At 42.5% G+C, this 25,896-nt stretch overlaps 1 protein-coding gene across 3 annotated transcripts in view; it reads right to left on the bottom strand.

Annotated features, from left to right (window-relative positions):
* Window positions 1-25,896, bottom strand: part of COQ8A (coenzyme Q8A) — a 96,073-nt gene that overhangs the window by 39,577 nt on the left and 30,600 nt on the right. For all 3 annotated transcript variants that reach the window (XM_020809338.3, XM_078383009.1, XM_072991093.2), the window contains exons 2-4: window positions 23,521-23,715; window positions 19,467-19,880; window positions 5,911-5,977 (exon numbers count right to left, since the gene is read on the bottom strand). In XM_020809338.3, the coding sequence (XP_020664997.3) occupies window positions 5,911-5,977; window positions 19,467-19,880; window positions 23,521-23,697 (658 nt within the window). In that variant the 5' untranslated portion in view covers window positions 23,698-23,715. The remainder of the gene's footprint in view (window positions 1-5,910; window positions 5,978-19,466; window positions 19,881-23,520; window positions 23,716-25,896) is intronic.

The raw sequence follows: 25,896 nt of genomic DNA, 5'->3' as shown, positions 1-25,896 counted from the left end.
TTTTGCTCATTAAAACTCACACCTGAAGGAAATTCTGATGGGAAAGGCACTGTGACAGGCGTGGGAAGATGTTCATAAGCCTAACTTTGAGGCATCTGAGACACTTCTGCTCATCCTGTTCCTCACACAAATTCAAAAATGAGCCTCTACCCTCTATTCAATCTTCAGCATCCTCTTAAAAACTACTCAAACATAGCCCAATGCAATTAGATTCATTGAATGTCTAACTCTGGCCTTTGTCATTTAGTCGTGTCTGACTCTTCGTGACCCTTACATTCCCTGGCCTTACATTCATTCATTCATTCATTTCATCTTATATACCACCCATCTAGAACGTGTCTACTCTGGGCGGTTTACATAAAGCATTAAAAAAATAAACTAAAAGTAAAATCCGAATTAATCACAGAGTCCAAGATGGGAAAAGAAAGAGTGGAAAAAAATAAAATAGGCTAGGTGATGGCTGTAGGGAAGGCCTACCTGTATAGCCATGTCTTCAGATTGGCCTTGAAGACCCTCAGCGAAGGGGCAGGTGGATCTCTGCAGGCAAGTTGTTCCAGAGGTGAGGGGCCACTGCCAAGAAGGCTTGATTTATAGTTTTTTTCCTTCAGACCTCTCTTGGCGTTGGGCCCCTCAGCCACCAGGCCTGACTGGAATGGGTGATACAGGTAGAACTAGGTGGAAGAAGGCGCTCTGCCAGGTATCGAAAGCATAAACCGTTTAGGGCTTTACATGTAATAGTTAACACCTTGAAATCGATGCAGAAGCAGATAGGTAACCAGTAAGGCGGCCAGTGTGGGGAAAATATGGTGAAATCTTTTTACCCGTTAATAACCTGGCCACTGTGTTCTGGACCATCTAAAGTTTCCGCATCAGTCTCACAGGAAGCCCCACATAGAGAGTGTTACAGTAGTCTATTCTTGAGACTATGAGCGCATGGACCAGCATGGTGAGCGCCCCCACGTCTAGATAGGGACGTAGCTGGGTGAGCCACTGAAGACATATGATGTACATATGAGAAATGTTTCATTAATTTCAGATGAAACAGTATGTTAACATGCAAAAAGGATATACTTTTAAGTTAATGTAGATGGATTTGGAAATGGAAGAAGCCCATTATTAGAGCACCAAATTGTTCAACCCACAGGAGTTTGAACGTGGGTACCTGACTCCAAAAAAATAGGGATCATCTTCAGACTCAACTGCACAATATCTGACATGTTTCTCTTTCCATTTGCTTCTATAAAATGTACAGTATTTCAAGGAAGTGACAATATTCAAAACAACAGAGAGCCAGATGAAAGATAACAGAGGAGGTGAAAAAGAAATCTTTGCCATTGCCAAACTACAAAAAAGGAATGTATGTCCTTCTAGATGATAGCCTAACAGACCTAGAAAGAACAGTCTAAAACAGGGGTCTTAAACTCAATTTACCGGGGGGCCTCTGGAGGCAGAGTCTGGGTGAGGCTGGGCCGCATCAGATTTTCCGCCAAGTGGAGCAAGAGCCTGAGGAAGCCACCCAGGAGTTTCCTTAGCCTGGCTGGGACTCCAAGGAGCAGGAGGAGGAGGGGCGTGCGAGCCCTAGTCGCTGGCCACGACCCCCTCTGGCTCCTTCACTACCACCACCAGCAGCAGCAGGATGAAGAAGCAGAGAAGGGAGGGAGCGCCGGGTACCGCCTAGCAGGAGGGAGGAGGGCATGACATAAAAAAATCTTTAAAACCCTTACAGCATCGCCTTGCCAAAGGAGAAAAGCCCCAATCGGCACCCACGAAATTAAACAGAACAGGGCGGGCCCCCCACAGGTACACATGCACAAAAAAGCACACACACAGAGGTCTGGCAGCCTTCCTCTGAGGGCCCCCCTCAGAACAAGGCGCACTCAGCAACTGCAGCTACCACCACCACAGCAGAGGAGCAAACTTTGTGAGGCGAGCCAAGGCAGCCTCAGAGCCGAGGTGGCTGAAGCAGGACAGAGAGGAGGAGGAGGAGGAGGAAGCACCGCCGGGTGCTGAGGCGGTCTCTGGCTAGGCTGGTGCTGGGGGTGCCGAGAGAGAAAGAGAGCCAGAGAGCCGCTTCCCTGGAAGAGGTGGTGGTGCCTGTTGCTGTTGGTGGTGCTGTTGGAGGCACTCTTCGAGGACAGGCTGGGAATGAGCTCCACTCTCAGGCATTGCTCAGCAGCGGCTCAGGCACTTGGGGAAAAGGGCTGGCAGCACACCTCACTCACCGTCTCTCCCCCAAGACAGCGCCTCTTGCACCCTCCATCCGGAACTGCAGCCGGCAGACAGGCAGGCTGGCTGGCAGGCTGCAGTTCCAGATGGAGAGTGCAAGAGTGCTGTCTTGGGAGAGAGCCGTCGAGCAAGGTGAGGCTTTTTTTTACTCTTGACAGCAGAGGACGCATGGTCGCTTTGGGGGGCAGGCAAGGCGGGACCGCAAATTATCATCCGGCGGGCCGCAAATGGCCCCTGGGCCGCGTGTTTGAGATCCCTGGTCTAAAACATTGGAGCTGCAGTCTCTTTAGGTAAAGGTAAAGGTTCCCCTTGACAATTTGTCTAGTCGTGTTTGACTCTAGGGGCTCATCCCCATTTCCAAGCCATAGAGCCAGTGTTTGTCCAAAGACAATCTTCCATGGTCACATGGCCAGTTACCTTCCCACCGTGGTGGCAGTCTCTTTAGAAGATCACAAATTCCCATCCCTTGACCAAAATCTATGGCAAATCTTTATACATTTCATCTTCAAAACAGACAAGAAATTGGAATTTAAAAAAATATTACAATTCAGGAACAATTTCTTCCAAAACTGATACATCTGGAAAAGTACAATCTAACTTACTGGTAAGTACATTTAGATGTTGCCTTCTACTAGGGCTCTGAGATAAACCTACAGAAGCCAGGGTAAAACAGTGGTGTTGGTGCTAAGAATTACCTAACAGCAAGGCTCACTAAGTACACCTTCAGTCCAGGAATACATGATCAATGTCAGAACAAACCACAAATTGTGTCATACAAATGACTACTTCTGTGCCCAAATATTCTTGTTCAGCAACTAAGGCAGGTTGTTAGGCTGTTGGACAGGTAAGAATGAAAATCTTTTGCTGATCTAACTGCAAGTCACCAATAAATCCACCAGTGGATTCCAATCTACATTTCTTTTCACAAAATTTCTAACACTGCAGGAATACCTAAAGACTTCCTCAGCAACAGAATCATCAATCTACAATTATTTCCCAGCAAAACCAAGTGCATACAATGCCTCTCCAGCAGCACTTGTTTTTTTATCAAGGGACAGCAGCTATTCAAAAATCCTATACAATATAAGTAAAAGTGTTAGGGGACACACTTTGGAAAGAAGTGTGTGGATAACTGTGTGTATATTCACTTTACAGATGCTTCACAGGACAGCACATGCTCCAGTAAAGTTCTATGATAACTTGCCTAGTAGAAGATGGGTTCCTAACCACTTGTTTTATAAACATAAATGTTAAGAAAACGCATGGACATAGGTCTCATCTTAGAGAAATAAATACTAAGAACAGGAGCCAACTCAAGCTTAAAATACAGAGGGTCACAAAACAGCAGAGGCGAATCTTCCCAAACCCACATGTTGCTCTCTGCACTCTTGGCACACCAAAGAGAGCAGACTGTGTGACATTCCTCTATTCTGCAGGGTCCCAGATACTTATAATTCCAAGAAAGGCAAAGAGATCTGAAAATTGTCCCAACAGTATACCCTGTTTCCCTGATAATAAGACCTAATCTGAAAATTAACCCTAGTATGATTTTTCAGGATGCTCAAAATATAAGCCCTACCCCCAAAATAAGCCCCAGTTAAGTGAAACCCCACCCTCCACCATTGCGCAGCAACCAAAAGATGATGACATGACTGCATTTGAGTAAATGTAGATTGTTGTACATGAAAAAAAAAATCCCCTGAAAATAAGCCCTAATGTGTTTTTGGAGCAAAAATTAATATACGACCCTGTCTTATTTTCAGGGAAACTCGGTAGTCACACAGCCCAGACTTCTTACTAGTGCTTCAAGATTAAAAGAGCAATGGAATCCCACACTTGGCAACAACAAAAATCCTGTTATAAAAATCTTAATGGCAAAGGAGACCTATCGCAATTACTAGACCTAATAACATTTCTGTACACCCAAATGAGGCAAGCTCAATATCTCTGGGCAGTACTAAATGGACTGAGAGTGACCTATTCTTAGGAACTCATTATCTCTGTCTCTTCATGAACCCACATGCTTTTGAGACATGCTTGGAAAATTAAGACAGTGGGGGTAAAGTGAAAGCAACTGAATATAACTTGGAAAGCTATGAGGGCTGTCTTCTCTGTTGCAGGAGCAGAAGGGTGAGTGTTACATTATGTCCAGTGCCCTGACAGCTCACATCAGCCAGAACAGAAGGGGCTTTGCTCAGCTTTTTAACATTGCAGATTACTTTTAAAGCCCTGTTCTCTCAACCATAACAAGTAGTGTGGAGGGAGCCTAACTATGCCATCTCCCAATCCTAGATCTTAAAATTTGTGTTACCAAGGCTTTAGGTTTTTTTAAATCGCCAGTAGCCACCTTCACTGTGCCTGTGATAGGAGTGGAAAATCAAGATTGAAATATCCCAAATATTTCCATGTTTTAATTCAAATTTAAACTATTCAAAATACACCTAGTAACTGCTTGTTTACTTTTATCATCTCAATGCTTCTACAGTTTAATATTTAAACCCATGTGGAACACACAGTCCACACTTTGTCCACCCATGTGGACAAACTCCTATGATAGCCATTGTAGTAGTCTTTATTCCAGTATCCCTTGGAGTGTGGGTGGAGAGGGATGCAGCCACCATAACTGTTATGCTAGTAGACAGAGAAGTAAGGGATATATGGAAGCTTCCAGCTCACTCCCTCTTCCTTTTACTGTTTCCTTTTCAAGTTGGTTGATTCTAGGATGAAGCGCAAAATGTACTGTTTTATCTGTTTCTAATACTGTCAGTGCCTTGGAGACCATGACTCTTGGCACACAAAAAGAGCAGTGACAAATTTAAAAGTGAATGCAAGGTTTCTGCAACCTATAGCTATGAAGATAGATGCCTATGAGTTCCAAGACACAGAAGCAAATTTAGAAGGGGGCCAAAGTGTGTAACGTTACCAAATACCTAGATCAAGTTTAGACCCAGAGTGATACCACTCAGATCAGTAAATCACACCTGTAATGCCATCTGAAAGGGGCACCTTTCCATCTCCATCAAACATGCATCTGCACCGGCAAAATTCACTTCAGTCAAGCTCACCTTAAACTATATTTCAGGGTGGTAAAGTGTGGAATGGCTTAAAAGTGTCAATTCAAAGACTGAATTGCACCATCTCTGCTAAATAGATCTGTCACAAACCATGTACAGTGGTGCCCCACCTGACGACGAAATCACTTGACGACAAGTTTTTTGTGATCGCTATAGCGATCACAAAATGATGGTTCCTATGGGGTTTTTTCACTTTATGATGATTAGGTCCCGGTTTCGCGAACCGATTGTTCACAAGATGACGATTAAAAACAGCTGATTGGCAGTTCGTAAAATGGCTCCCCGCTGTTTTCCGGACCTATTTTCACAAGACAGAGATCGAAAATGGCTTCCCCTATGGAGGATCTTAGCTGGATGATGAGGTATTTCACCCATTGGAACGCATTAACCAGTTTTCAATGCATTCCAATTTTTTTTCCACTTGATTATTTCACTTAACAGTGACTTTCCTGGAAAGGATTATTGTCGTCAAGCGGGGCACCACTGTACACATGAACATTTTTCAAGTGTAGTTTTCAGAAAGCTTACTATATTACTCTGGCTTTGAAACTTTCCTAAAAAATTCTACCTTTGACATGTTCTTTGCCCCTAAAAACTCAAAGAGACTCACCTCCAAAGTTGGCAAGTCTCCCAATTCGAGTAACAGGCACCTTCCGCTCTCGAGCACGTTCACTGAGCTGCAAGGATTGAGAAGAAAATGGACCATAAATAAAGATTGTTGTTTTGCTTCCAAAGCACACTAAGAATCCAACTTAAATGTAAAAAGATGGACTGAAACTTATGTTTCTACAATCACCATATCAGAGAAGTTACATAATAATTTTGTGGCTTTCTTGCTAAAACAACATTCTCCTCAAAGTTCATATAAACAAATTCAGGACTACTGGATCAGAATTACATACCTGCTCAAACATTCACATGTGTTCATGTACTCATGGTATTAATGTGAAGTTCAGTCACACAGGTACTTGCAAATGCATATTCTTGAGATCCAAATAAATTGCCCCGTGTATCTAATTACTTAGTTGCCTAATTGCCTTCTTGGGTGTACACCCTAACATGAGAGGGGGGCTTGAGCATGTCAAGGAAGCCAAGAACAATACAACCAGGATGGCAAGACTCCGTTAAAACCCTAGACTCCTTTCAGAGTGACCAAAATAAGAATGTCCACAGCTGAGACTAAGACACATCCACTCTCTTTGGGAGTAAGAGTCCCATCAGGAGAAGAGAATGGATAGTTCCAATGGTGATGAGGACAGAGAAATATTTGGTCAGAAAGCATTCAATAAACTACTGAGGAAAAGCAAAGGACAAGTACAAACTAATGATGCAACTAGATTGTAGCCAAAAGGATGCCTAGTGGCGGATGTGCACAGTGATGAAAGGAAGTCTGATGCTAAGGTTCCCCTTGACATTTAGTCCAGTCGTGTCCAACTCTAGGGCGCAGTGCTCATCCATTTCCAGGCCATAGAGCCAGCGTTTGTCCACAGACAGTTTCCATGGTCACTTGGCCAGCGTGACTAGACACAGAACGCCATTAACTTCCCACCGTGGTGGTACCTATTTATCTACTCGCATTTTTACATGCTTTCGAACTGCTAGCTTGGAAGCAGCTGGGACAACCGACAGGAGCTCACTCCGTTGTGTGGATTTGATCTTAGAACTGCTGGTCTTCTGACCTTGTAGCACAGAGGCTTCTGTGACAATTAGAACATGAAATATGAGACGTACAAATCAAAGTAAACTGAAAACTGTAAAGGTAAACTGGAAACCATGAAGCAAAAAATGGAACATTTAAACACTGCAATACTTGATGTCGGTGAACTAAAGTGGACTGGAATGGCGCATTTTCATACAGATAACTACAAAGTGTTTACTCTAGAAATGACAAATCCAGAAGAAATTGAGTCACTAATACTGAGGGGCAAGATGTACCACAATCAGTTAGGGCTTATAATGCAAGATCTGACCAAATAATACCAATCACACTTTTGAGAAAAAAATCAACCAACATAACCATCAGTGGTCGCAATGATCAGACAGGCGGGGTATAAATGGAATGAATGAATGAATGAATGAATAAATAAATAAATAAATAAATAAATAAATAAATAAATAAATAAAAAATATCATTCAAGTTTATATTTCACCTAAGAATGTTGAAGAACATGAAATTGAAAGCTTTTAGGCAAGTATCCAAAAGGAAATTGATCACACACCAAAATAAGACATGCTTATAATCATAGGTGACTAGAACACCTATGGGGGAAAGCAGAACTAAATGTTGTTAGAAAATACAGTGGTGCCTCGCTTAACGAGCGCACCATTTAACGAAGAATCCGTATAGCGATCCCTTTTTGGGGGTCGCTATACGGATCTGCCCCAATCGCCGCACTAGCTTTGCGACGATTGGGGCGTCCGGCGGCCATTTTGGAGCCGCCGAACAGCTGATCGGCGGCTCCAAAATGGCCGCCGGATGACCCGAAATGGCCCCCTATCAGTGTTTTCGCGCCCTCCCCTTGCTTACGGAGGTCGCAAAAACGCTGCGGGGGGGCATTAATGGCCGCGGATGGCCCGAAATGCCACCCCGCAGCGTTTTCGCGACCTCCGTAAGCAAGGGGAAGGCGCAAAAACATCGCTGGAGGGGTAAGTTTGGACGCTTATTGGAACGCATTAAACTAAGTTTAATGCGTTGCAATAGGCTTTCCTTGCCCGTACAGCGATGTTTTCGCATAGCGAAGGTTAATCCGGAACGGATTAACCTCGCTATACGGGGCACCACTGTATGGCATAGGAGCATGCTGGATTTGATTCAAATCCCAATTTAAATTTAAAAATCAGATTTTGAAGCATTAAATTTAAAAAATCAATTTTTGAAACTTTAAATTGTGATGAATGTTGGATTACCACAGAGAGGATCCACTACCACTTAGCCACACTGTCTTTGCTTAACCTGGTGTGGGTGCCTGCCAGGTGGATCAATGTACTAGTGATTGAGAAAGTTTCTTGTAAACCCAACACCTCTGAGCTGTTTGCTCCTTTCCTGCTCCTGGAAGAATAGAACATGCAAGATGTTGCTTCTGGCTGGAAACCAAACTTGCAAGGTAGAAAACAGAATACCCCAAAATGTTCAAAAAGACTTCCAAATGCAAGACAATGTCTTTAGTACCACAAGCCATTATAAAAATACAGCTGTACATTTCTATTTTTATTGCAGAAATTTCAAAAGAATATATAAATTCAAAAGCAAATTCAGAGATTCTAAAACAATGATTATGTGAAGCAGTTCCATGATGAAGATAAAACAAAACTTATTCAGAGATGTAGGCAGTTGAGAGTGAGTTTAAAAGAAAGCAATAAAAGCTAACTATTCAAAAACTATACTTACAATGTAGCATAGTTCCAGGGCACAAGCAGAGTTCAGCATAATAGCAGAACTGGATTACAGGTTGAAGCAAGTAGGAGAAAAGCTGCTGCTAGGAGCTGCTCCTTGAACCACTGTTCTTATATCCCATCACCTCCTCATGAGAGGGTTCACCCCTTTCAGCCAATCAGATAAAGTCCTTTCTTAGCTAACTAACTGATAATTTCTTGCTAGAATAATGAATTGGAAAAGCAGTAGTGCCCAATTAGAATACCATGTGAACTCAAATAGTTTCAGTTTCTCAAAAAAATGTTCCAAGGCCAAAGATAAAATTCTCCACACCTGCTGAGATGGGTCCCTAACTCCATGGGCATTCTTTCTCTCCTCTATCTCATGCCAATATTTCTGCAGATTTGTAGGAATGATTAATCCCCTTCTTGCTGGTTTCCTCACATTTAAATTGTGATTTAAATTGATTTTTAAACATATAATCATTGATTTTTATCCACCCCGCCTAGAAGTCAGAAAAGAATGACTCTTAAGAGTTCTGTGAAGCCAACAATATGTGTACTGCAATACATGCTTCAAGCAACCACACAAGTGGCTGTACACAGGGACATCATCAGATGGCCAATGTAGAAATCAAATAAATTATATGACGGGAAGCAAGAGATAGAGCAGCTGTAATCTCTCTACCAAAAACAAAACCAAGAACAGACTGTGGTACCAGTCATGAACTGTTAATATCCAACATTACAGTAAAGCTGGAAAAGAAGACTAAAAGAACTGTAGTGCCAAAATATAATTTAAACAACATTTCTCATGCTTAAAGTCCACATAAAGAGATTTGCATTAATAAACTCAACTAACCGTGAACTACAAGAACTGTGGATTGAAACCAGAGATATTACAGGGAAAGAATACAGATGGGTGATGAAAGAAACACTAACAATTGCTAAGGATAGTTGAGAAGCAAAATTAAAAGGTGACAGAAATAGGGTCAGAACCTTGATTTTCAGTGACTACCATGAAGAGATAGAGAACTATTATCAAGCCCAGAGCAAAGAAATAGAGGAAAACAACAAAAGGGGGAAAACAAGATATTTCATCCAGAAGATCCAAGAAATCAAAGGAAAATTCAACACTACATTAGGAATGTTGAAAGACCTAAAAGACCTACAGGGCAAGACTAGATTAGGAATGCTGAAAGACCAACCAGGAAACACACTAGTCGAACAAGAGAAAATAAAGAGAAAGGAGAAACAGTACAGTGGTGCCCCGTATAGCAAGGTTAATCCGTTCCGGATTAACCTTCGCTATACGAAAACATCGCTGTGCGGGTAAGGAAAGCCTATTGGAACGCATTAAACTTAGTTTAATGCGTTCCAATAAGCGTGCAAACTTACCCCTCCAGCGATGCTTTCGCATCCGGCGAGGGGAGGGGGTGAAAACACTGATAAGGGCCATTTCGGGTCATCCGGCGGCCATTTTGGAGCCGCCGATCAGCTGTTCGGCGGCTCCAAAATGGCCGCCGGAGCCCCAATCGTCGCAAAGCAAGTGCGGCGATTGGGGCAGATCCGTATAGCGATCCCCAAAAAGGGATTGCTATACGGATTCTTCGTTAAGCGGTGCGCTCGTTAAGCGAGGCACCACTGTATACTGAAAATCTATATGGAAGAGATAAAAGGATAACAGACCCCTTTGAAGTGGAATTCTATGACAGAGAACTTGCAGTTCTAGAAAGTGAAGTGAAAGCTGTTCTGAAAGCATTAGGAAAAAATAAATCACCAGGGCCAGATGGGATACCAATAGAACTGTTTCAAACAATAGACACTGAATGTGTCAAAATCCTAACAAGAATATACCAACAAATATGGAAAACAATACAATGGCCCACAGATGGCCCACAGATTGGAAACATTCAATTCACAATACAATCTCCAAGAAATGAGATGCCAAGGAGAACACTAAGATTCATTGGATAGAATAACTGGTATAAGCATATACAGTGGTGCCCCGTTCCGGATTAACCTTCGCTGTGGGAAACATCGCTGTGCGGGAGGGAAAAAGCCATAGAAACGCATTGAACTGTGTTCAATGCGTTCCTATGGCTTTCAAACTCACCGTTCAGCGAAGTTCCTCCATAGGCGGCAGCCATTTTCGCGCCCTCCCCTCGCAGAACGAGGGCGCCAAAATGGCTGCCATCAGCTGTTCGGCGGGTCAAAAATGGCAGCCGGAACAGCCGAAAGGTGCCGGGGCGCAGTGTTTTCGCGCCCTTGGTAAGCAAGGGGAGCGCGCGAAAACGCTGCCAGAAGCCCCGAAATGGTTGCGCGCAGCCATTTCGGGGCTTCCGCAGCGTTTTCGCGTGCTCCCCTTGCTTACCAAGGGCGCGAAAACGCTGCGCCCCGGCCCCTTTCGGCTGTTTCGGCGGCCATTTTTGACCCGCCGAACAGCTGATCGGTGGGTCACAAAGCGAAGGTCAGTAAGCGAGCAGCTTACCGACCTTCGCTCTGCGATTTTCGCCCATTGGGGCCATCGTTGTGCGATCGCTTTAGCGATCGCAAAAGCGTCACCGTAGAGCGAATTCATCGCTCTACGGTGCGCTCGTTGTGCGAGGCACCACTGTATTAGAAAGAGCATGCAACTAGCATAAGCTAAATCATCTGCTCTTAATTTTATCAAGGACAGTATGACCCCCATATCTGTAGGAACAGTATCCAATGAGCCACTCATTCATAATCTGAAAATATTTTTTAAAACAATTCTAGAAATATATATTTCTAAAGGTGAGAACATAACTGGCCACTAGAGGGAGCCAAAGACCACACTATGTATAGCATTTGCTATAAACTACCATATTTTACCGTGTACAAGATGACACTTTTTTCTAAAATCAGAGGAAAAATTGAGGGTCATCTTATAAATGGAAGGAAGCAGTCGCGAGCATGTGCTTGGGCGCCTCTTGCTGCTGCCGCTGTCTCCCAATTGCCTCTTTCAGAGCTCAGGGCTTGTCCCCTCCGTAACTGAGGCGGCAGCAGCAGCAGCAAGCAAAGACGGAAGCGAAGGAGCATTCCCACATGCTCCGGCACCTCTTGATGCCTGCCTCCCCCCCCCCGCCCGCCCGATCACCACCTCCACTGAGACTGAGGGGCTCAGCTCAGTCTCTACCTTGTCCCCTCTGTCCCCTCCAGGGGTGGGGACAGCAGGAGGCATAGGCAAAGGAGCATTCACACGTGTTCCCGCGCCTCCGGCTGCTGCCTCCACCCCGCCTGCCCAATCACTGCTGCCTTGTCCCCTCCCCGTCTCTTCTAGCCTCCCTAGCAAAGCAAAAGATCCCCTTCCTTTTTTGCTAAACTCAGTGTGCTAACCTCCTCAACAGGCAAGGAAAAGCAGCAGTCACTTTGAAAGCCACTTTCCTTGCCCTTTGCCAAGGCACATAGCTTAGCAAAAAGGGAGCCCTTTGAGACCTGCTTTTTTAAAATTGGGGTTAGAAAAAGGGGGGTTCGTCTTATACTTTGGGTCATCTTGTAAACGGAAAAATATGGTACATTTATCAGCATGGGGGTGGGCCTGGAACTGATCCTCCACAGATATGGGAGGGCCTGCCATATTACAAAATATACTCATACATTAAAATCACAATAAATTGCACCTGTATTTGAAACTTTGCAGAATGTAACAGATTTTATCAATGGTGAGATGGAGAGTAAAGTAAGAGAAGGAAGGAAATACAATGTAGTCAAATGAGTGTCGCAAGGCAAATTGTTAGCCACGGGAAATTTTTTGTTATATTCAATTAGTACAGGAAAAAAGTGTAACCAACACATGCTAGCAGCACCCATCCAGTATCACTTCCTTATATCTGGAGGGTAACATCTCAACTAAAGATCTGCTTTTGTCTTTGGGTTCCTTCCATGTAGGTTGGAACTTTGGCATCAGTTTTATGTGGAGAAACCCAACTCATCAAGGAAACTAAGTTTACGGGCAAAACAGACAGAGACTGAATTGCTGGCCAGTACACGTTCACCCAACATCTTTTATACATTTTCACTTGTGTAGTCAATTTCTATTATAAAGTTATAATTAATGGCTGCCAGTTGAGTGTTCAAATACATAATTTTGTTTACTTTTACAGCTGCTCTCTGGCAGAAGCCATTGTAATATCCTTTTACAAACAAGACAATTGATCATCACCTGTGTACTTTCTCATATCCATGGGGCACCTTAGCAAGCATTGTGAAACCTGTGTTTTCTCTTTACTCCACACAAAGCTTAGCTGAAACCCTGTTGCATAACATAAGCAAAGCTATATTATGTTGGTCTGTTTCCTGTCAGGAAATAAAGAACTCCTGCTGTGACTTTTGTGGATGCACACATTCACTGGCTTGGTGCACAAACAGACAGAAATGCACACACACCCCTTTACTGCAGCAGGAACTTCTTATTTACAACTGAGGAATGGACCAAAATGCATAATTTTTCTTACATTATGCAACAGGATTTTGAACACTGTGTTGTTGTCAATTCATACAAAAAATTTTTTGCTAAGAATTACAAATATAATTTATTAATCTTCTAGACCAAGGGTCTCCAAACTATGACCCATGGACCACATCCGGCCCACCTTGCTTTTTTATTCAGCCCAGTGAACATTGCAGGCTCAGGTCCGTTCCCTTCAGCCCAGCCGGGCAGGTATGCAGGTGGGCGGGTACATGTGTGTTCCTTTGGCCCTCAAAAATGTGGAACATATATGATGTGGCCCTCACGCTGAAAAGTTTCGAGATCCCTGTTCTAGACTTTACAGTTAAGTAAACGTTATTGAAAATACAAAAATACACACCACACACATATTAAGAAAAGCTGCGTATTCGCCTAATTTAGTGTGGCTTAGGGAAATATTTTTTAAGACTGGAAACATTTTTGGAAGAGTTTGTACATGTTGCTATATTAGATTATCCCATACTCTTCGCAATTACTTGGTTCTCTCTGGTCTAGAAAAGCTGTAGCAGAGGCCTTTGCAAGGAACAGAGTTGGGCTAGGCTGGTATACGATATACAATAGTCAGAACATCTAGACTACTTACTCTGTTTCTAAATCTAATTGAGCCTTTCTTTAAAGGAGAAAAGTCATTTTTGCCTATTCTCTCTTTCCCCTACACCCCACAATGCCATCTCTCAGAAATGTTTTCAGAGGGCTCAAGGGAAGGCCTATTTAACAAAAACTCTCTCTGTCCCACCTTTGTGCGGCTAGAGGGTCCCTTTATTGAAGTTCCACTCATTAGAACTCAGGTTCCAACCCAATACTGTATAAAACAACAGGCAGGATTCCCACTGGCTTTTTAAAGAACTTCATTTGCTAAACAACCATCTGACCCCTGACTTCAATCATAATCACAATTGTCAATCCAAGAAGAAAAAGCCAAAGCTAAAATCCACTTGCAATTTTCTGACTACAGCAATCAATGATGTGACCGTGCAAGCAAACATCGGAAACTGACTTATGCCAAGCCAGACTCTTTATCCAACCTTTGCTTAGAAAAACATATCTTTAGTTCAGGAAATCAGTCTTATTTAGTCCAGTTGATTGTTGTGATTACAACCTATAATTTTTCAATTTAAAAGATTATTCAACTTCTAAAAGAGTGACTGTCTCTTAAGAGATGCAAAACAGAGGAGGTGCCAAGCAAACCTACACTGCACCTGTTCTGGATTTCAGCTTGTGGGGCACAAGGAGAACAAACAAGTATAGCTTCTTAGCCATCCCAAACATTTAGCAGAGTATCAGATGTCCAGCAAAGGGAAGGTGAACACCTGTCAAACATTAAAAAGCAAAAGTCTATTTCTGACTTCTCTAAACTAAACTGACATTTGTTAGCCTACATCCTGTAATAGTAAAGGAGACAACTAAACAGTGCATTCTCAGGAGGTATCGAAATGAAGGCCTGTAATTTTTAAACCCTTTCATTCAGGTTGCCCTCCATGGTGGTTCATACCATAGGCCAGAAAACAAATCATAATACCAGCCAAAACCAAGCCTGAAAAGTTTGTTGAAAGAGACATATCAGAGACCAAGTCAAACAAACATGATCACACCATTTAGCGACAAACCTTAACACAATCAGCTTGAAAAGGTTACTTCACTGGACTACTACTTCCAGAATAAGTTGCAGTCAAAAAGAAAGAAAGAAAGAAAGAAAGAAAGAAAGAAAGAAAGAAAGAAAGAAACTTTCAAAGCGCCTTTTTTGGACTGCAAAACATCATATGTACAGTGGTGCCTCGCTTAACGGGCGCTTCATTTTACGATGAAATCGCTTAACGACACTTTTTGGAGCGTTTTTGCGCTCCGTTTAGCGATGGCCCCTATGGGCGATTTTTGCCTAGCAATTTCGGGACCATGCTTCGCATAGCAATTACATTTTGGGTCCCCCTGTTTCGCTTAACGATGGTTTAAACAGCCCGGGGGTCGTGCTTCACTTGAATGGCATTTTAATGGTCGCTGCTTTCAGGATGTTTTTCCCTGATGCTATTTTCTTTCAAATTTAAACAGTCAATATCCAGGATGCATTGGTGTTTTTCCATGTTGCAATTTTCTTTCAAATTTAAAGTGTCAATACCTAGGATTCATCGTGCCTTCTGCAGGGAAGGTTTAAAAACCCTTTCCCATGCAGCGTGGCTTTACTTTTGCACGTGGAGTTCCAGGGCTGACTTCGTTTGGAGCAACTTTGGTTTCTTCTGGAGAACTTGGCTAGCAGAAGGTAAGTTTACATTTGTTCTCTTGTGTGGCTGGTGAGTTTTATTACATAGGTCTTACAGGTATTTTTATTTTCTTATTTTTGGTTAAATTGCGGGGGGAGGTTGTGCATGCCTTTTAAAAGTTTAAATTTTTTTACTGCACTGTGTTTTTATTTTCTTATTTTTGTTAAATTGCAGGGGGGGTTGTGCATGCCTTTTAAAAGTTGGGATTTAAAGTTTAAAACTGCCTTTTAAATTTTTTTTCCTTGAATTGTTTTCCTTGGGTGTGAGAGAATTCTGCAGAAGTCTCATTCTTATTTGGGGGGGGGGCGAAACTGCAGGGTGCTTTTGGGGTGGCTAGAGTCTTGCATTGGGATTTAAAGTTTAAAACTGCCTTTTTAAATTTTTTTCCCTTGGATTGTTTTCCTTGGGTGTGAGAGAGTTCTGCAGAAGTCTCATTCTTATTTGGGGGGGGACTGCAGGGTGCTTTTGGGGTGGCTAGAGTCTTGCATTGGGATTTAAAGTTTAAAACTGCCTTTTAAAAAAATTTTCCTGGGAGAATTTGGATCTGCTATTGCATTGGTTCTGTGTGGGAGAAAAGTGCAGAAATGTGATTTAAAATTTTGGGTACCCTGCAGGGGAAACATAGGGAATACAGTAGCTTCTGTTGTGGGTGTTTGAATGCAAAAGTCTGATGCCAAGTTTAACTGTACGCATCCTTTCTGTTGTGTAGTGTGGCCTTCAGTGGATGGACTTTTCCAGAACATCTGGGACAGCAAAAGGTAGGCCTACATTTCTTCTCCTGTGTTGGGGGGGGAGGTAATGCCAAGTTTTATTTTAGGCATTATCTTTTTGGTGAGGTTGGTGTGGTGTGGTCTTCAGTGATGTTGGCGTTTTCCATAACTTTTTGGAGAGCAAAAGGTAGGTAGGTCTGCATTTGTCCTTTTTTGGTGGGGGGGGGAAGGTTAGGCCAAGTTTAATTTCTTTTTCTTTGGTTAGGCATCCTCCTGCGGTTCATGTGGCGTTCATGTGGTGTGGCCTGCGGTGGAGTTTGCTGCTTCAGGGACAGCTACAGGTAGGTCTTCTGTGTTTTCTTCTTCTTACCTTGTGCTGGGGGGGTTGTTATGCTAAGTCTATTTTTTTTCAAAATTTCTTTGGTCAGACATCTTCCTGTGACGTGGCGTGGTGTGGCCTGCAGTCTAGTTCTCCATAGCTTCTGGGACAGCAAAAGGTAGGTCTGAATTTGTTCTCCTGTGGGTTTTTTTTCCTTAGCTTGTGCTGGGGCGTGTTATGCCACTTGTCTGTCCAGGGCAGTTTTAGCCAGGTGTGGGAAGGTGTGTGGATGTAAAGCACTGACTGTTGTTGTTTTTTAACGTAGCAACAGCTGACATGGGTCCCAAGAAGCCTGCTTCTGCCCAGGTTGGCAAGCCGACCAGGGAGAAGATGACCCTGGAGATGAAAAAGGAGATCCTCCGGAAGTACGATGGAGGCAAGTGCATCGCGGACATAGCCAGGGAGTACGGCAGGAATCCATCTACCATCAGCACCATTGTAGTGATGAGGGAGAAGATCCTTGCCATGGATGCAGTGCAGGGGGTCACCAGGATCGCAAAGACCCGGCCAGCTGTCCTGGAGGAGGTGGAGAAGCTCCTTGTTATCTGGATGGGAGAGAAGGAGCATGCAGGGGACACAGTGACTGAGGCTGTCATCTGTGAGAAGGCCAGAGCCTTGTATGCGGACCTCGTAGAGCAACAGCCCGGAACCTCAGCTGAGCCAGAAGAGTTCAAGGCAAGCAGAGGCTGGTTTGAACGCTTCAGAACCAGACCCGCCATCCACAGCGTGGAGAGGCACGGAGAGGTTGTCAGCTCCGATGTTCCTGCGGCTGAGGACTTTGCCGTGGAGTTCCTGGAGGTTGTGACTACACAGGGCTACCTTCCACAGCAGGTCTTCGACTGTGACAAGACCGGGCTGTTTTGGAAGAGGATGCCCAAAAGGACCTTCCTGACGCAAGAGGAGAGCAAGCTGCCTGGCCACAAGCCCATGAAGGACCGTCTCACACTCCTCTTCTGCGCCAACACCAGCAGGGACCTGAAGATTAAGCCCTTGCTGGTGTACCACTCTGAGAATCCACGGGCTTTCAAGAAGCACAAGGTGGACAAAGCCCAGCTGAGGGTGATGTGGCAATCCAATGCCAAGGCTTGGGTCACACACACCCTGTTCGTGGACTGGGTCAATCACGTTTTGGCCCAGCTGTGAAGCGTTACCTTATGGAGAAGGACCTGCCACTGAAGGCCTTGCTCCTCGTGGACAATGCTCCTCCCCATCCTCCAGGGCTTGAGGACGACTTGTTGCAGGAGTTCAGCTTTATCAAGATAATGTTCCTGCCGCCTAACACCACCCCAGTACTCCAGCCGATGGATCAGCAGGTCATTGACAACTTCAAGAAGAGCTACACGAAGGAGCTTTTCCGGCAGTGCTTCAAGATGACCGACCTCACCCTCCATGAATTTTGGAAGGAGCACTTTGACACTGTCGGCTGCCTCAAGATGATTGCCAAGGCCTGGGACGGCATCAGCCAGAGGAACTTGAACTCTGCGTGGCGCCCGCTCTGGCCAGACTGTGTGGCTACTGGTGTTTCTGTGCCTGCACCAGAGTCCACAGTGATGCAGGACATTGTGGCCTTGGGGAGGAACATGGGCTTCGAGGTCACAGAGGAGGACATTTCTGAACTGGTGGAGGGCCACGACCAGGAACTGTCCACCCAGGAGCTGGTCGAGATGCAGGCCGAAGCTATGAAGGAGCAGGAAGAAGAGCCAGAGGAGGAACAGCTGTCCACCAAGGACCTGAAGAAGTTCTTGCACTGCTGGCAGTGGGGAACTGCGTTTCACTTAAAGATGTTTCCTATGGCGATTTTCGCTTAAGGATGGCAATTCGTTCCTATTGGAATGGATTATCCAGTTTTCAATGCATTTCAATGGGAAACTGCGTTTTGCTTAAAGGTGAAATCGCTTAGCAGCGATTTTTTGGAACCAATTAACATCGTTAAGCGAGGCACCACTGCATTTTGATAATCTGTATACCACTCAAAGGAAAAAGTTCATCAATAGTCCATCTTTAACACATTTATCCACATAAGAAATCTTCCTCACTCCCTATTTAAAAACAGAGAAAGACTCTTTGGGAGACAGGACATTCCAGGGAAACACACACTCAAATAAACAAGGTGCTGATGAATTTACACAGTACTATATTTCACAATGAAAGAGAAGGGCATACCGTGTTTCTCCAAAATTAAGACAGGGTCTTATATTAAATTTTGCTCCAAAAACGCATTAGGGCTTATTTTTCAGAGGATGTTTTATTTTATTTTTTTTCATGTACAGCAATCTACATTTATTCAAATACAGTCATGCCATGTTCTTCTGGTTTCTGCACAATGGTGAAGGGTGGGGTTTCACTTAACTGGGGCTTATTTTGGGGGTAGGGCTTATATTAAGAGCATCCTGAAAAATCATACTAGGGCTTTTTTCAGGTTAGGTCTTATTTTAGGGGAAACAGGGTATAAGAGTCCTAGAAATACACTAGGTTGAGATTTTGCCAAGGAACAGTACAATGTAACAAGGCCCACTGCTTTGGGCAACTTGCTTAGTCACCCCATCTGTGGAATAGGAATATAACATTACTTTCCCCACACCTTTGCTAAGCATATTTACTAATTAGTTGTAATAGTGCATATTCAAGCCAACATGGGGTGCACAGCTTGCCTTTCTGTAGACTTCAAACATATATCACTCAACTTTCACAGCACATTTTGAAGCTGAGTTGTAGACATACCACAAAGATCTGGACAACTGTAAACAAAGGAAAATGCTACTCTGCTAGTTTTCGAAAAGCTATTCTTTTGAACTACAACTCCCAGAACCTTCCAGGAACTGTCTATATCATTCTAATTACTCCACAGATAGCAACAAGTTGCATACTACAGAAACTGCACTGGAAAGTTGAGAAAGGAAAAGACACAGCCTCTTAAAAGAAAACTCAACATTCTGCTTTTGTTGAGTGGCTACATACCATCTGTCTGTGTGGTTTGTGCTGTGGATCTGTTTTTGCTTGCCTGGCTTTTTCAATATCTTCTGCAGTTAATCCACCAACAGAGGAATGGTCTTGGTGAAAAGACCGGCTTTGCCCAAAGGCAGGAGCATAAGGAATCCCAGGGTTCCTAAAGCCTCCAAAGAGCTTTGCATTCACTTTGGCAGAGATGGGATTCTGACTCGAACTGGAGCCTCCACTCCCACCAACATCCGGAAAAGGTCCTTTGGCAACATAAGAGTAAGATGGGCCCTCTGCACCACTAGGCTTAGGAGGCTGGTCTTGAGAAGAGGATAAGTCTTCTGTAGCTCCTCCCAGTTCTGATTCTGAGAAGTCATATTGTTTTCCAAAGTCCTCACCAACATCTCTCAGGTTTTCTTGCTGTTTGCCCAGATCCTGCAAAAAAAAATTGAAAAAACTGTTTCTCAAAATACATATGAATTACAGCAAAACTTGAACAAAATGCAGGCAATATTTGCTCTATAGCAATGCTTCCATGTCTTGGGTCTCCAGATGTTCTTGGACTACAACTCCCAGAAATTTTGGCCAGGAAGTGGTGAAGGCTCCTAGGAATTTTCATCCAGGTACATCCTAGGTCCCAAGGATGTGAACCACTGCTCTACAGAAATAAAGAGGACCTGGAAACCCATGCACCAGACTTGCCAATTCTACTCTTGAGCTCCCTCTGTTGCCCAGGTTTGAAAAGCTGTGGAAACCGCACTCATCCAAACATAGCTCTATGCTATCAGAAACATGTAAGGCAGAACTTCTGACTGCATAAAACTTTGTGATCACAGTCACTCAAATGCAATTATAGGTTCTTTCCAGACATCATCTGGCAATTCCAAGAACACAGAAGTGGAAAGGCAGTACACATTTGGAGTACACATCCCCAACTCCCTCTCCTTGTATACAGAAACTTTTTTCGGGAGTCAGTTTATTCAGTATCTCTCCAAGGCATTTTTCTGCTTGAAGCAGAGCCCAAACATTGGGGCAAACAACTACTGCTTCCTTCAGACAAGTCAACCTTCATGAAACTTATTCTGCTTCCCTCCTCTATTCATCTGCCTGCTAGATAACTCTACCATTCCAATGAAGGACATTGTTCTCCACAGCATTTAAATTTAGTACAGTGGGGTCTCAACTTAAGAACTTAATCCGTATTGGAAGGTGGTTCTCAAGTTGAAAAGTTCTTATGTTGAATCTGCATTTCCCATAGGAATGCATTGAAAACCATTTAATCCGTATCTGCTCTTTTCCGTCCATAGAAACTACAGTGGAACCTCTACTTAAGAACTTAATCGGTTTTGGAATGGTGTTCTTAAGTTGAAACGTTCTTAAGTTGAAGCAAAATTTCCCATAGGAATGGACTGAAAACCAATTAATCCGTTCTGGCTGTTTTTTTGTTATGCAGAGGTGCGTTCGTACATTGAAGCATTAGTTCCCATAGGAACTAATGCAAAGCTGGTTAATACGTACTCTATCACTAGGGGGAGAAATTTTTTTAACCTAAGACGACCTAAGGTTAAAAAAAGAGCAGGAAAGGGTTTTTTTTCCTGTTCTTATCTTGGATTTCTGTACTCAAGTAGAAGCAAAATTTAGCAAATGGAGCTGTTCTTAAGTTGGATTGTTCTTAAGTAGGGACGTTCTTAAGTAGAGACCCCACTGTATGGCCCAACACACTGCAGAATAAGTTTACTTCATCAAGTAAAACGACATTAAATTTTATACAGATATATTAGAGCTGAAAACTAAAACTAGTTTATAGCTTTAAATTTTCATTATGAAATATTTCATAGAATAACCAATGTAAGCATATAATACCACTTGTCAAGAGACTTTATATATAATGCAACTGCTTTTATTTATTTTTTCTGAATATCCTTTAAAAATTAACTTTTGGTTATCCTAAAATTTGTTCAGCTCTTAGCTACTTGCTGTTTTCAATGCCATTACTAATGCTAATGCTATATAAAGGCTTGAATCTTTTTCTCATCCAAAGTAAAAAAGAAAAACAAAATCTTCATATCAAATCAGATATCAGACTCTTGTTACCCAAGCTAACAGATCTTTCCAGAATGCTAATTATTTTACTTGGAAAAAGCATAGCCAGCTGGCATTCTTACTACAGAGGTAGGTCCTCTATAATTTTAGTTGAAAAAAAGTAATTGAGAGAGAACACCTATTCGTTCAATTGGCTGTACTGCTATAATGGTACACAATGGAAACACTTCTCTTCCAATAGTAATAAAAATCAGTGTAGAAAAGTTTAAGTACCAGAAGTTGGCAGGAGGAACAATGGACACAATATAACTTACTGGAAATCTCTTCCTCCCTCTGCCCTCCCTGCTGCCTCCAATAGGAAACACGCACTAGAGATTTTTAAACAGACATGGTACATGTGGAAAATGAAGCCACCCTCTTTCTCAAAGTAATTGCTAAAGTAAAACAAGGCAGTATGAGACCTGATATTGATGGCATAGCAAAGCAACAGCAAGTTTTGTTCTGACACTAAAAGTCACGTTAGACATTACATTAATTGTGTGTAGCTTTTTTAAAACTTAAATAGCCACAGCTGAAAACTGAACCAGGGCTGGAACCATGGTTTGGAGAGAGAGGTGGTTATATTTTTTCAATCTAATTCTATTGATATGAACAAATCTGCCTGGAGTACACATCAGAACTTTATATTTTTAAAAGACACACACATCCACTGCTTTCATGTAATTAATTTCAGCTTGTTCTTCAGTTTATACTTCATGGAGAATAGCATTCATGACTCCCTGAGAAGAGTGTGCATCTAATATATATCATTCCCCAAACATGTCTGTTGTCAGAAGTTTAAGTAACCATCTAAAACGTCTAGTATTGTGCATGTGTATTTAACAATCCAGATACATAGGGATGGTTATTAATACCGTATTTTTAAAATGCAGGTATCATTACACATTTGTATTAGAAATCTCTCTCTCCCCTTTCTAATTATTCTCCTTGCCTAATCACTCCCTCCTAAACTACCTGGATCAATCACTGCTGTAAAAATCTGAATGGAACACTTTATACAAGTTTTTTTAGAATCAGGCTGGGGGGCACAGAGTAGACCAAAAGTTGTAGCTTGCCCATCTCATTTAAACTGGTGGCATTACTTTAATTGCTTTTATTGTAATACAATATCAGCTGATAAAAAAGCCTCTGGAATGATAAATACCGTATTTTTCCATTTATAAGACCACCCAATGTATAAGATGACCCTCCCCCTTTTCTAACCCCAAATTAGAAAATTTGATCCCTGCTTTTCCCTTCCTTTTGCTAAGCCACAGAACTTAGCAAAAGGAAGGGAAAAGCAGGGATCAAAGGGTTCCCTTTGACCGCCGCTTTCCCTTGCCTTTTGCTGAGCCCCATGGCTTTGCAAAAGGCAGGGAAAAGCGGCTGCCTTCTGTGTATGAAACGACCCTCAATTTTTTGTCTAATTATTTAAGGAAAAATGTGGTTTTATACACGGGAAAATATGGTATGAGATTTATATTCAGCAAATACAAGGATCCACCAACATAAAGATCCATCAGTACATCCTGAACAACTTTTACATGACTCAGAATGCAAATATTTTTGCATATGGTTAAACAGAACTGTTTCGGATATGTCAACATCAAGAGAGATGTATACAGAGAATAACAACCACCAACATAACCTCAATATATTTAACTAGAGAAATAGTCCCGCTGAAAGCTGTGAGGCTTATTTCTAAGGAAACATGTATAGAATTGTACTGAATCCTGCTTTGTTACCTTGGTTTTATTACGTACTGTCTTTAGTGATAGCTTTTATCGTTTGTACTTTGTAGTTTTTATCATTTATATTTTGTATTTTTCAATGTAATGTACATCAACTCAGAGAAATTGAGAACTATTGCCATTGAAGGAATGTTCTGTCCCTTATAATAAGTGCATATAGGATGTCAACCTATCAGAAATTAAAAAACCATATTGATAAGGTGGTGGAAGGAAAGAAACCAGACATAGACACATGTTCTTACCTGCATTTTCCCCATGGCAGCACTAAATTGTTCTTCAGCAGTGGCCTGGAAGCTTCTGACCATAGTTGGTACATCACTACCAAGGATAACTTGCCGGAGTTGTCCTGCTTGTGTCTCCAGGACTGCCTTGCTGAGCTTTGCCAATCCTCTCATCACCATGATGGCATCACTTGCCATGATGGACTATTTCACGTGCTGGAAAACAGAGCCAAGATATAGAATACAGCAGTCCTCAAGGAATATTCTTAAGATACAGGTTGTAAGGCAGTTTGAAATCCCTCCTCATACTTTTTAACTAGCTCACTGGAGGGGTATCTTTGAATGAAAAATGAGGCAAGCAGGTTAAAACAGACAAAAACAGCATTCTAGAATTGTACTCCTAACTCTTCCAAAGATATATACTGTATTTTTCGCTCCATAAGATGCACCTTTCCATAAGATGCACCAATCTTTTAGGAGAAGAAAACAGGATAATATAATCTGTTTTCTTCGCTCCATAAGACGCAGACTTTCCACCCCCCTGTTTTGTGGGGGGAAAGTGTGTCTTACCGTGCGAAAAATACGGTACCTGAATATTCCCCTTTTCTACACAAGACCTAAATACAAATAAATAAATCCCAAAGCAAAAAAAAAGTCAAGGCTAAAAATGATACTGAAAGGGTTTTCTAAGATAGTTCAGGAACAGTACTTAAATCTTTTGAACAGCATACAAAGATCATCCATTCCCACAACAAGTTGCATAATTTATTCTATGGAAGGCTTATAGAATCTTTTGTTGTTCAGAGGGCTTTTACAAGTCCCATAATTCCTCACCATTGGCCATGTAATTGAGGCTTCTCCAAGCTGAAGCCCACAACATTTAAAGGACTAAAACATTTCCTACTTCTGGGCCAGTAAGCTTTCTCCATAAGAACATTTCCGCTTAACCCACCAAAAGTTTGGTCTCTAAAACTGAAGCCAGATAGAGAACAATTAAAATACTAGCAGCATCTCTTTAACATATACAGTGGTGCCTAGACTTACGAACGTCCCAACATATGACCATTTCGAGTTAGGACCAGTCCCGGCAGCAAAATTTTGCTGGAGAAAAAGGCGGGAAATTCAAATTGCTACCTGTTGGTGGCGAAGAGGCTACTTCTTTGTAGCTTGTTTGCCCCAGCAGTTAAGACAGTGTGCGACTGGAGGAGGCTTCAGGATGCCTGGTAAAGGAAGGTGCTGCTTTCTGCTTTTTAAAAACTGTTCAGAGTGGGTTTTACAGCGTGGTTTTGGGCTGGGGGGGTTATGTTTCTGTGCTGTGATGGGTCCTGGGGGGTTGCTTGCATTGGGGGTTTTTTTCTCCATTTCCGATGGGTCTTGGAGGGGTTTGGGTGCTTTTGGGGGTTTTCCCCCCATTTCCAATGGGTCTTCCATGCTTCCCTTGCTTTTTGCTTTGCTTTCTTTGCATTTCTGATGTGCTCTGCTTGCTTTGCTTGCTTTTTGCTTTGCTTTCTTTGCATTTCCGATGTCCTCTGCTTGCTTTTTGCTTTGCTTTCTTTGCATTTCCAATGGGTTTTGCTTGCTTCGCTAGCTTTTTTCCCCCCTCCCCTTTGGCCGGAAGGGATTAATCATGTTTCCAATGGGTCTTGCAGTGATTTTGTTGTTGTTGTTGTTGTTGTCATTTTTTTCTTAAGCCGGAATGAATTAATTGCATTTCAATGCATTCCAATGGGAAATGGTACTTCAACTTACAACCATTTCAAGTTAAGACTGGAGTTCCGGAACCAATTGAGTTCGTACGTCAAGGCACCACTGTACCATGTATTTCTTAAAAAAACAAATACTGTACTGGACACAAGACCATCGTATCTAAGTGCCAACCATTTGAAGACACCTGCTGTAGAAAGCTTCATGGGAGTTTATATTTTCCAAATAACAGCCTGAAAACACATAGGGAAATTATTTTGAAAATTAACTCCAAAACAATTTAGAGCAGAACACAAAGATTTGAAAGAAAAGTGCATACGAGGGGGCGCTGATAAGTATTGAGCCTTACCTAGAAAAAATTGAGCTAGGAAGCTATAAATTGCAGGGTGCATTGGCCAATTTGTCTATATTCAATGGTGCAAAAATTAACTACCTATGATTTTAGTTTATCTTTCATGTTCAGCTCCGAAGTGAACATGGCAGCACCTCCAGAAAAGTTCAATGTGGAAGAGCATACGACCATAATCAAGTTCCTATTTCTCCAAGGGAAAGATGCAAAGCAGATCCATGATGAAATGTCACAAACTATGGATGACAGTGGCCCTTCCGATGCAACAGTTAAACGTTGGGTTGTCAATTTTAAAACTGGTTATTTCAGTGTGGAAAGTGAGAAACCCAGTGGAAGGCCTGTTT

This window comes from Pogona vitticeps, chromosome 1, assembly GCF_051106095.1.
Source record: "Pogona vitticeps strain Pit_001003342236 chromosome 1, PviZW2.1, whole genome shotgun sequence".
NCBI classification, from domain to species: Eukaryota; Metazoa; Chordata; class Lepidosauria; order Squamata; family Agamidae; genus Pogona; species Pogona vitticeps.
This window is presented reverse-complemented; position numbering and strand designations above follow the sequence as displayed.